The sequence below is a fragment of the Poecilia formosa genome, unplaced genomic scaffold, assembly GCF_000485575.1.
Source record: "Poecilia formosa unplaced genomic scaffold, Poecilia_formosa-5.1.2 Scaffold57, whole genome shotgun sequence".
Lineage (NCBI taxonomy): Eukaryota > Metazoa > Chordata > Actinopteri > Cyprinodontiformes > Poeciliidae > Poecilia > Poecilia formosa.
Window position 1 is genome coordinate 1978492 of NW_006799996.1, and position 12260 is coordinate 1990751.

A 12260-nucleotide genomic window follows, 5' to 3' on the forward strand; every position below is an offset into this window, starting at 1 on the left:
TAAGTCTTAAATTTCGCTCTAATGGTCCTAAAAAGTTCATAAGTGTCAAATCTGAGTTGGTGAAACCGTGATAAGCCTGCCTTGCTCTGATAGAAACAGACTAGTCAAGGGTGAACATGTGGCCAAGTTAGCATAGTGGTTACCATGGTGACCATAATTAGAAACCCCCCCGGATTGCATAATAACAAGAAGGGCGCTTTGTTGCCTGTAATTTCTTGTTCATTTCTATTTATTATCCTCAACGTCACAAACATCATCGCACTGTCAGTCGCAGCGGGATGCACTTTTAGCTTCACCCCGCCGCCGCCTCGCCACACGTTCAGCGGTCGCTCAATCACTCGGCGGCGTTTCTGCTCCCTTCTTGTCTTCCCCTCGGCTTTAATCTCCAGAGCCTCGCCGCTGTTTTCATGTCAACAAAGATATCTTGTGTCTCAGAGCGTCCTCAGAGCGTCCTCTGAGCCGGAGGATCCCCACCTCCTCTCCATATGATCATACGCGGCGGTTTGCAGGGTGGTGTAGCGTGTGGTTCGCCACACGGAGCTGTGATGTGGGACACGGGTGAGAGCTGGCAGCTGTGCGCTTAGGATCGTCTCCCGCCTGTGCTCCAAGTTGCTACCTGCTCGTTGTTTCCACGCGTGTTTAACGCGTCGTGGCAGGTGATTTACGGGACTGTCTGAGGTGGAATCCAGGTGTGCTTTGGTTGGTGGATGGCAGACGGGCGGAATGTGTTAGTCATGCTGCGTGTTGCATCCTGTGGCACAAATCCTGTTTACTGATGAGTTACGTTACTTGCATTATATTAAAGCATTTTTGTCACTTCTTTGTTTATCTTTCAGGCTCAGATTCTGTTGGACTGCGGAGAAGACAACATTTGCGTTCCTGATTTGAAGCTGGCAGTACACAGGTAAGTAGACTCACATCCTCCAGTGAAAGTTTCATACCAAGTGTATTTCAGAAAATCTATTATAATAGAGCAGTTTGCAAACATATTCAAACTGAGTGAGTGATATTGACATAAAGGTATATTTTTTAAAATAATATTTTCTAATTGCCACATAGAAATAAAGTAAACCTAACAATCCAGACAATTTTAGTTTTTTTAATGTTATTAATTGGAATTTTTTGTGACAAAGATTAATCAAAATCATATCTTGATAAGAAAATTTATCACAATAAGCGATAAGTGATGCAATAAATTCCCACCCCAATTAAAACCCATTGTTCTTTAAGAATTTCACTTTACAACCTCAAGCATCAGTGTGTTTCAGTGTATAATTGTCACGGCTTGCATTAACATTCAGTCCTTTGACTAGGCCATTCTAACATACGAATATGCTTGGATGTTAACAGTTCTTATCGTAACTCTATAGCAGACAGATTTCTTTGGTTGTTGTCCTGCTTGAACGTCCATCCCAGTCTCAACTCTTGGCAACCCTTAACAGTTTTCCTCCAGTATTTAACTCCATTAATTATTTCATTAACTCTGACGAGCTTCTTTTTCCTTCTCAAGAAAAGCGTTTCTGTTGGGCGATGCGTCCACGTTTGTGTTACGCTAATCGGATGATGTAGTAGGTTTTGCTCTCATCTGACCAGAGCATCTTCTTCCACATGTTTGCTGTCTCCTATGGCCTTTGGCAAACCACAGAGCTGAACTCTTATTGCTCCTTTGTTCTTTTTTTTTTTTTAACCACTTTTCCACAAAAGCAATTTTTGTGGAGTAAAAATTGTCCTGTCAACAGATTGTCTCTCCTAACCTGGGCTTTTTTGATTCATGGTGATCGTGTCTTGCGTGTCAGTTTAGGAAGATTCCCATGTCTTGATTGTTACTGTTTGGATTTTTGATGATGGACAGTCCTCTGATACGTTTAAGGTTCAGTAAATTGTTTAATAATCTAACCCTACATTGAACTTCTCCACAACTTCACCCCTGACCTCCATACTAAAAGTGGAAGGTTCCACAGGATTACATTTGTATAAGATTTTGAAAGTCGTTTTTCTTCCCTCCTCTGCTTCAGCAACGTTTGTTGTAACCTGACAGAAGGTGAAAACGTTCCACGGCTGAGAATGACGTTTTACAGTAACTGTACCCTGTAAACTGTGAACAAGGTTCTCATTCTCTGAACGCTTCACGTGTGCAAATCAGGCCTTGATCATAAATACAGCTGGTTGTTGTTTCGATTAACACGCCAGAAAGTGAGTTTTAATGGCCGTAACGTTGTACAGTGGTGTCACGACGTTCCATAAAAACAACAAGCACCACTTTTTCTCCTTATAGCAAAGGTGAAGAAGTGTGTTTGGATAGCTGTTTACAAGAGAGCAACCAAAAAATCTGTTTGCATTTTTCTCAAAAATAACTGCCTCCTCGATGATCCCTTCTCTGCTCTGTCATTTTGATCTCACATTCCTATATTTATCTCCCATCTGCATTCATTTTTTCCCCCCACAGACGTATGGCTGGATGTAATAATCCATTGGCGAGTGTGATTAGTGCTATCAAAATAGTCTCTTGTTGTTTCTGTCCGCTCTGTAGTAAACCATAGAAACCTAATGGCAGTCGGAGCAGCGGACAGAGTGACATTTGAAAGCATTTACCATTCCCTGGGATGTTGTTTTTATTTGCTCTGTAGGAAAATCACGTAACCTGTTGGACGGGGGAGTCTGTCGCTGAAGCTTTTGGGTTTTTTGGTGTTTTTATTTGTTTGGTTTTCAAAGTGTGATGCCAGTTGGTTGGACTCAGACTACAGTTGACGCTCAGGCTATTATAGGATCAGATGTTTTATTTACGAGGGCAGGCTGTAATTAGAAAAGTTTGTGCTCCCCACTCAAACTCGCACTGCTATAAACAATGGTGAATGGTAGAGGGTGCAGGCGAAAGGCAGGAATGGCAGCTGATTTTTGTTGTGCTGCATGAATGACTTTATTACTACAACATTAAAAAATAATTGACTGTAGAGGGATTCCTGGGAGGAATTTATTTGACGCTCGGAAAGCTTCAAATCTCATCTACAGCCAACAAACTTTAAAAACATGTTGCTTTTTGAAACTCCCATTATTTACGCTAACCTATTTCTTCAGCAAGTTGCGTAACTGAACACGTCAATCATTTTTTTTTCTGCTGGGCCCTCAGCGACAGGAAGGAAGTCTACCTGGGTGATGACAACTCGCTGACCTTAACGTTCAACGCCAGGAACGAGGGAGAGGGAGGGGCGTACGAGGCAGAGCTGTATGTGGCGTTGCCCCCGGAGGCAGATTACAGCGGCATCGCCCGTAATAATGAGGTGAGGAAAACGACCAAATAAACCCTGTAGATTCTCAAACCTTTAGTGGCTTGAATGTGTCCTCTTCGTTTCTCCAGAGCCTCACCCAACTCACCTGCAGCTATGACACCGAGAACCAGACCCGATACCTCAGCTGTGATCTGGGAAACCCAATGAAGGCCGGTACCAATGTAAGAAGGCCGCTTTTTCTTTTACCGCATGGGAAAACTAATCTGGGGTTGGAGGCGGGTAGAGTATCCAAAAAATGTACTCAAAGTAAGAGCAGCACAACTTCAATATATTTTTACTCAAGTAAAAGTAAAACGTAGCCATTCAAGAAATTACTCAAGTGTGTGAAAGTTATTGGTAAAAAGTACTGAGTAACTGATCAAATTATCAATCATTTAATATTTAAAAATTACATAATCAGATGGGCCAAAATGTAAAATTTAGTGGAAGAAAATTACAATAATTTATATAAGTAATAAAAAAATAATAGTTAGGCAAAAGAAAATGTTTCCAAATCAGTTTCTTTCAATAAAAAAACATATGAATCTTTAACAAAATCTCCAGGTGAGTGTCTGCTTTTCATTCGGTGGGTAGAAAATCCAGAAATTTTACTCAAGTACGAGTAGCGATGCTTCAAAATAAAATTACTCAAGTAACAGTAGAAAGTACAGCACAGTAAAAATACTCCTAGAGGTATTTTTTTTAAGTAACTCAAGTAGATATGATTGAGTAAATGTAACTATTTACTACCCACTTCTGATTACAGATGCACCAATGAACTTTTTTTCACTAATACCGAAATCTAAGGCTTGGTATCGGCCAGAACCGATCCGATACAGAAGAAGTTCTGAATTGACTTAGGATGTTTCTTTTTCTATGCACAGACATAAATGTACCAGATTAGAAATTTACTTCATTTAAATACACCAATATCTTCACAAGCTTGGTCAGACATGCAGAAACAACTTTAATTTGTTCAGTCAGTGTAAAATAAATAATAAAGAAACTGACAAAAACAAAAGATTGACTACCTTGGTCAAACATAAACAAAGAAATATTCTTAAAGTACAAGTAGAAATGCTAAAGATAATGTGAAATAAATAAATCTTGACGTTGCTTTCCGTCTTTGCGTTGTGTTAACATATTTCTGCATACTCAGTACCAACAAACTGACTAAACTCCTGCTTTTATCAGTTATTGATCAGGTAATCATCTGCATTTGTTTAGCAGCATTTGGCCGAATCTATGTTGGGATTTTTACTGTGACTGGAACAAAATGTTACACTTTTTATAAAGGCATGTTTCATATCGTAGTACATCATAAATTACTGATAATAATGCATTGTTTAGGATGGGTGGTGAATGGAGCGGGAAAAGTTTCCCTGTGTCCGGAAACGTTGTGACAGGAAGTGGAGAATACATCTGTAACCCAAACTGCCTGCTGGGAAAAGGTGTTAACAACCTGACGCGTATTTAACGGGAAAGCACAGGAAGTGCCAGGGTAGTGACAGTGTGACCAAGTTTGGTATGTTTATCGAAAGATCTTCAGGTTTATTACTGATTAATTCAATGCAGACATTTTGTTCCTTTTAATCTTTTAGATTTTAGTTGATCTAGATTATCTCGCGAAGCGATGGACCACTTCCTTCTGAAAGTAAAGGTTTTCTGAGAATCAGTTGTGCAGAGCTTTACAAAGAACAAGGCAATCTGAAAGTCCTTACTATGTTTTGATTCTGATCCTTATATTTAAAATTTTACGTTCGCAGCTTTGGGCGGGTCTGCGATTTACGGTGCCTCGTCTGAAGGACACACACAAAACTGTCCAGTTTTACCTCCAGATACGCAGGTATGTTATGAGCATACTGTGTTTCTATAATACTTTCAGATTCAGAGTTAACAGCACAAACCTAATATCTAACCTAAATGTTGCTTTTTCTGTTATTTTCACAGTAAAAATGAAAATAACTCCCAAAGTGAGGTTGTTTACTACACCCCGGAGGTGGTGGTCCAGGCTGATGTCATTCTGCAGGGGTGAGTTCAGCTGCAGAGATCCTCTCATTTGAACTTCATTCAGTCTCCAGCTCCTCCCTGCACATGCTCTCATCACCCTCCTTCTCTTTTCAAGTGTGTCTCGGCCAGATAAGGTCTTCTTTCCCCCGGCCAACTGGAAAGCGCCCAAGAGCTACGGGGTGGAACAGGACGTCGGGCCGGCCGTGGAACACATTTATGAGGTAATCGGCCAAGCGCTTATCTGTGCACACTCAGCGGGAACAGAACAGATTGGGTTTGAAAGTAGATTTTATTGTTCATTCCGGAAAAGAAAAGGACCCTTGATTGTGCTGCACCACCAAATTAATGGAGATCCATATCAGATATGAGTTCTTCAGTAATCAATTGGGATCTTTCTAGGAGTCGTCAAAGTAAACTTTCACTCAGATTTGTCACAACATTGATCAGCTTCACTGAACTCTAATGCCTCACTTCATACACGGCCTCCTCTACCTGGAATTTGGCTTCTGTCCTTTTAAGAACTTCCTACCTTTTCTGCATTGCAATACTTCATCATTGCATCGATTATTTGCAATTTATAACTGTTCTTCACTGCAAAAACAAAAATTTTACCAAGTACTTTTCTAGTTTCTAATTTCTAGTGTAAAAACCTTAGTACACTTGAAATAACACAAAAGTAACTTACAAGTAACTTTTCAGCAATAAATGGAAACTTGTTTTAATAATTCCTTAATTTTGATGATGAAGTACTAGTTACTCTGACAGATTATTTGACTTATAACTAGTACTTTTCATCAGTATTGAGGAATTACTTACTTAAAACTCACTGAAAAGTTACTTTTAAGTTAGTTTGTGTACTAAACAATTTGCTCTAGTTTTATTTAGACACTAAAATAAAGAGAGGGAAGGACATGGATAAAATAGTTGTAGTGACAGAAATCTAAGGAAACTGAAGATGCTAATGAAGCTAAGTCCTGCTACCTGACATGGTTCAGGAAGGAAAGTAAGCAATATTTCATCTAGAAACTCAAAAAAAGAGATTATAATCAATACCAAAAGATTACATATATACTATATGTATAGTTCAGCTCAGAACTCTTTGCAAAGTGTATGTTTAAAATAAAATGCAGGGTTTATCCCAGTGTATTATAAGCCTGGCAGGCCACCAGGCTTTACTTGTGCCCCCACCAGGCTGAGCCTTGATTATTTTTTACATTTTTTTATGTTTGCATTTGTTAAGACTTTATAGTTGGAGTTCAGGTATTTCTCTTCCAATATTTTAAAAACACATAATCATCAAGTGATATTTTCAAATTCCTGTGAACTTCAAACATTTTCAACTCAAAAAGACGACGGGTCGCAGGATGAATGACTGCTCTAGCGCCCCTCCTCTGGGCTAAGCAAGCTTTCTGGGGGAAACCTTGAAATTAAATCAAAGCTCACATTTCCTTTGTTTTAAATTTGTTTTTTTTGTTTTTCCCAGCTTGTCAACAATGGCCCCAGTCGGATCAGCAGCACCCTGCTGGAGCTGCGCTGCCCTCTCCGCATCCAGGGTCACGATCTCCTTTACCCTCTGGAGTTCTACACAGAAGGTCCCATCAACTGCACCGCGGACAAAAATCTGAACCACCGTAATCTCAAAGTGAGCATCTCGCATGCGCGCACATACCTCTCCGGGCCCAATGGGGCTAAATTAGAGATCCTCCTGCACCCAGATTCCCAGTGTTTTGCCCACATCCACCTCGTCCTCCCAGCTTCCCAGCTCCACCCATGACACTTACCCCACCGCTGCTTTGAAGTTGGAGCCCTTCCCTTCGCTCTCAGAGATCCACCTCACTCATCTTCAGCATGCACCAACACCCCCTTTCCAACTAGTAGCCTCTGGGATTATGTGGGCAAAAGATTTCCATGCAGTTGTTTTTGTTTACATTTGAAGACTTGACAGATGTTGAGCAGGCCTGGGAGGGTGTCATTCATCTTAGCTGTGACCTCATGGTGAATTTCCATGGAAATGCTTGAGAGGAAAGTCCTCACATGCTTCTGATTAATGGGGAAAAACCTCAGGGTTGTGCTAACATTAGACGATATATTGACAGAAAAAGCAACGTTCTCCATTATTGGTGCCTGCAGATAATCAGAGCTGTGCGTTTGCGTCTTTCTTCAGCTCCAGCGCACATCGACAGAGTCTCCTGTTCTGGCACTGAAGGCTGATGAGCATCATGTTGAGAGGAGGGACGTCCACAAGAACCAGCTTGCTCATCTGACCAACCTGGTGAGACACCCATCGGTTTTAGAGATGAAAATCCCAAAGAAATTTCAAACGTGTTCGAGGATTTTCTGCAATTTGTGTTCAAATTTGAAATAAATCCGTATTTTAAATCCAGTTGTTACACACATTTGTGTTGACGTTATTAGGCCTGAGGTGATTAATCGGATTAATTTTGACAAAGATTGTCAGCTAATTTAGTAATTGATTAATCACTAAATTAGATCACTAAAGTATAAAGTACACAAACTCAAAAAATGCAGTTTTGCTGAAAGAACAACACCCTCAGCACTAATTATACCAAATTGTACAAAAATATGTCCATTTTGATAAAAAAAAAAAAAAAAAAAAAAAAAACTTATTTGGTTGTGAATATAATCTACTCAAACTCCTCAAGAGTAATTTCAGCTTCAACTGAGTTGCATCCTGTAAAGAAAATCACCTTCTAAAGACATTTTGCTATCCAATTATCAATAGGTTAATCTAAAAATTAATCAACAAATCAGTCCTGCGCTTTATTGATATTAAGTCAAGCAGAAATGTTAGAAGTATTTCCGTAGCTGGAAATGAATCATTTGCTGAAATGGTCGAGCTTAAAATGTTTATTTTCTTATTTTAAAAAGGAATTTAATTATTTGGTATGTATGGTGTGTATATATATATATAATGTTGACACTGTTTTAAGGGCTTTAAAAGTGATTATTGTTGTTTGCTTTTACATTAAAAATAAACAATTCAAATGCATCATTAAAAGCCCAAAACTAATTTAACATTCATATTGATAAGTGGATGCAAACCCCTGACTGGCTTTGCATGCTTGACTCTGGGGACTGGATAATTAAATTATGACGCCACTAGAAAGGAGGGGTCAGAGGGCACATATTGGTCCCGTTGTGGCAATTAACATTAAAGACCCTTCAGTAGTTGGCTGGGCAGCGAAACGCTGTGCAGACATGGACATGGGGCAGGACTTTGGCCTCAGATGCACCACTTCCCTCATGCGTTTATTGGCTCTGGGTGTTCTGACCCGCTGCACACTGGTCCTATTGATCCATCGAGCTGCTGGCCTTATCTGTGGACAGGGACCGCTCTTTGTCTGCCCACAGGCTCTTCTGACCGTGTTTGTTTTTAAAGCTTCAGTGACACTTGAATGTGAAGGAGCCCTCTCTTCAGCTCCCTCTGTGGAGGTTATGAAGCACAAAGGGCTGATTATTGCTGACCTCATCATAAAAAGGCTTTTAAAAATCAGTTTGACTTGGTTTGAAATCTGTTGTTGTGATGGACACTGGTTCTGAATGCTTGGTGATGATTGGCTCATTAGTTAATTTTTAAAAACAAATGCAGTCAGTGTGACTGGTTGATGGGTTGATGTCTGTGCTGCAGTTGAGTGAACCGGTTTCCATTTAAATTCAGCAACAGATTCAAAGTGAATGAAATATTTAGTGATTAAGATGTAGAAGGGGACGTCGTGAAAATCGCAGTTCGACATGAGTTTTGTTAGTGCAGTGAAGAAGAACTTTGCAATACTTGGTATTAGAGATGAATTGTGGTGTATGTTTTGGTTTATTGTCCTGCTGGGACATCCAGTTGTGTCCAATTTCCAGTCAATCCAAACATGTGGATGTTTTTGTACTTCTTAATTTGTACATCCAGCTCCTCTGGCATGATGCTGCCACCACCATGCCTGATAACTGACAGTCTTCTTAGATTTCAAAGCCTCGCCTTGCCTACTCTAAAATTATTGTTGTCAATTCTGCAAGTTTCAAAAGTGTGACAGAAGTGTATTTTAAAGATTACAGTTGAAGACCGACTTCTGTCTCGTCGTTTGTTAATTGGTTCACCGATTGCAGTTTCCGGGTCGATTGCTTATTACCAACCTGCAGATTCCGATTTTAGCCGATACCAGTTTTTTTTTTTCAATGTTTTTATCTGAAATGTGAGAAGAAGAAAGTTAAGAAGAAAGTTGCTGAAGTGGCAACAGTAGGGTCACTATTGTTAACTGTAAATGTGCAGTCATGACCTAGTGGGCCGGTCTGTCAGTCAAACATCTCTAACAGCAGAGAAGAAAAGGACCGTGGTTGATTCTTACATCTTTGCCGAGGTAGATAAGATCAGTGGATAAGATCTGCCTCGCATGTAAAACTTGGCCGATCACCGATCTCCCAACATTAAGGAAATTGGCACAGATAAATCGGTGTCAGCCTTGTTAAACAATTTCCAAACAGCACTTTAATCAGCTTCCTAAATTCCTCTCCAATCAGTCACCGGAGCCATTAATGGGCTATTTTAATACACCCAGAGTGCAGGTTATCTCTGTCTGCCGGCTGTCAAGATAATGAGTAAAATAGCAGAGGGATATTTCCTGAAACTTGGCGAACAGACGAGGCAAAGGAAGTGTCTCGGTAAGGTGATTTGGATCCAGAGACAGGGCTGTGGAGGGCCGTGTTTTCAGGGTGTCACTTTGTTTCTGCTTACAGCCGGATTGATGTCAGTTCCAAATCTTTTTCTATTACGTTACGGGGACACCACAAACCTCTCGTGCATTATCCCATCGTGATGAATTTGAGAAATGTAGCTTCAGGACAACCTTAATTGTTGCTGTATTTTCTCAGACCTGTGTGGCCCTGCGGCCTCAGGCAGGCAGCAGTTCCACCAGGAGGCAGCGAACTGATCTGTTCCCTGTCTGTTTCAATACTCATTAAGTCTGTCTAAGACTCAGACTAAAGGAACTGGGCGGTTGCACTCTTCTTCTCTTGGGTTTTCCCTCCTTGGTGTAATAAGTAAACTAATGCTTTCCTGCAGGAAACCCAATGAAACCCACGAGAGCGGGGGTGGTCTCGCTTTAGCACTGGCACTAAAGGACAGTGTGTGCATGTTGTAAAATGTTAAAGCTGCATTATTGAGAGCTAATAAAGATGTGTATTCTACAGTCTTGAGAAAAATGGGCTGGGTTTAGTGGTTGGGCAATAATGTGGCAAGTTGTGCATGCTGCATTTTTACAGTCTCATGACATTCCTTCAGTCTAATTCGAAGCAGGCGTGGAATTGGGATAATAACATTGGGCTCTTTGTTACGTTTATGTGTCCTGAAGCATTTTGACCGTGTTTGTTTTTACTTTTGCCTTATAAAATCTCACCTGCATTTGCTTTAGCTTGTTCTGTTGTGGGACACGTTTGTGGAGATTATGTTTTTACTACAACATTCTCTTCTTTTTCCCCCCATAGTCTTGCTCTAATGCGGATTGCTGGACGCTCCAGTGCAACGTGGGTCTGCTGGAGAAGGGAACCACTGCCATCCTGAAAATGCGCTCGCGCGTCTGGGCCGAGACCTTCACTGAGGTTAGTGGGAGAACAACCTTGCCATTCAAGCTGCCTTCCTCATACATGAACATGTGTTTTCACCAGGGGAAAGGGCTACAAAATACTTCCCCCTAGTGCTTGTGTATTTTCTCATGTCAGGCTTTGGCAGGATCTAAGAAGGAAAAAAAAGGGAAAACCTCTGTAACACATTTTGTTTGTGCACACTTGGCCTTTATAATGGTTCTGGATCAGCTGCCATTCTAACTGGAATCACATATTTGCCTCAGGAAACTCCAGATTGCTGTAAAAACAGTTTCCTTTTGTTATTCTTGGCTATCATGTCTATTCTGCAGTCATGTATTCATCACCCACTTCACACACCAACATGGAAGATGTGTGATGTATTGGAAAATCAGTGTCTGTTAGATATATGTGTTACTGAAGAGGTTTCATTTACCCATGGTCTGTGTCACCACCTTGTGTAGATTTTATGTACTTCATGCATTTCCAATATATTTTTTATATTTTTCAGAAAGCTTACAAGCAATATGTAATGGAGTGTCTGGGCAGATTCAACGTAAAGAAGATGCCATATGCAATCCTACCCAAGCACTACCCAAGTGGTCAGAAAAAGGTACTTGCTGTCTTTTAACAGGCTGCTGGATTATCGTAGCTGGATTACTGTAAGCTGAGAAACGGTGTCGTCATCCACAGGTGGTGACCCCGGTGGTTTGGAACAAGCCAGATATTGAGAACTCGGTGCCTCTGTGGATCATCGTCTTGGCCATCCTGGCCGGTTTACTGCTGCTGGCTCTTCTCATCTACGTCCTTTACAGGGTGAGTGGAGTAGTTAAGCTAGAAGAGTTTGAAACGTCACTGCTGCTGCTAAGAGAGAGAGTTTATTTCATCATGTACGCAGTTTCCTTTCGTGTTTGGGCTTGTAGCAAGTAGTTATATTAAAATAACCATGAGTTTTTCAACTTGGTTCAGTTCAGCAGGCTCTAAATTATTTTTAGAGCCTTCTTAATTTGTACATCCAGCTCCTCTGGCATGATGCTGCCACCAAATTATTTGTTAAAATGAGAAAGTTTTCTTATTTCAACGAGTTTTGCTTCGTGCTTTAAGTTTTTTCATTTAAACAAGATACTGGTCCTGAATTTATATCTAAGCTCCAACATTTAAACGCTTCTGTAAATATTTGTTAAATAACAAATTTAAAGTGAATGGAAGCAGCTGAAAATCCCACTTTTACACATATGTCCCCATTCTTTGACGTGTCAAAATTTCTTTGAGTGTTCCCACTTTATCTGCGTCTTTCGAGTCTAAAATAAGATCACATTTAAAGAACCCGCGTATAAGCTGATCAGGATTATGCTTGCACCTTATTCTTGCATATTTGATTTTTGTTTTGTTTTCCTT

At 40.4% G+C, this 12260-nt stretch overlaps 1 protein-coding gene across 1 annotated transcript in view; it reads left to right on the top strand.

Annotated features, from left to right (window-relative positions):
* itga5 (integrin, alpha 5 (fibronectin receptor, alpha polypeptide)) overlaps positions 1–12260 on the top strand; it is a 50636-nt gene that overhangs the window by 35721 nt on the left and 2655 nt on the right. Inside the window, exons 19-29 of the mRNA XM_007553633.2 lie at positions 837–904; positions 3128–3278; positions 3356–3448; positions 5033–5112; positions 5217–5297; positions 5392–5497; positions 6760–6918; positions 7441–7548; positions 10767–10880; positions 11374–11475; positions 11556–11678. Coding sequence (XP_007553695.1) covers positions 837–904; positions 3128–3278; positions 3356–3448; positions 5033–5112; positions 5217–5297; positions 5392–5497; positions 6760–6918; positions 7441–7548; positions 10767–10880; positions 11374–11475; positions 11556–11678 — 1185 coding nt within the window. The remainder of the gene's footprint in view (positions 1–836; positions 905–3127; positions 3279–3355; positions 3449–5032; positions 5113–5216; positions 5298–5391; positions 5498–6759; positions 6919–7440; positions 7549–10766; positions 10881–11373; positions 11476–11555; positions 11679–12260) is intronic.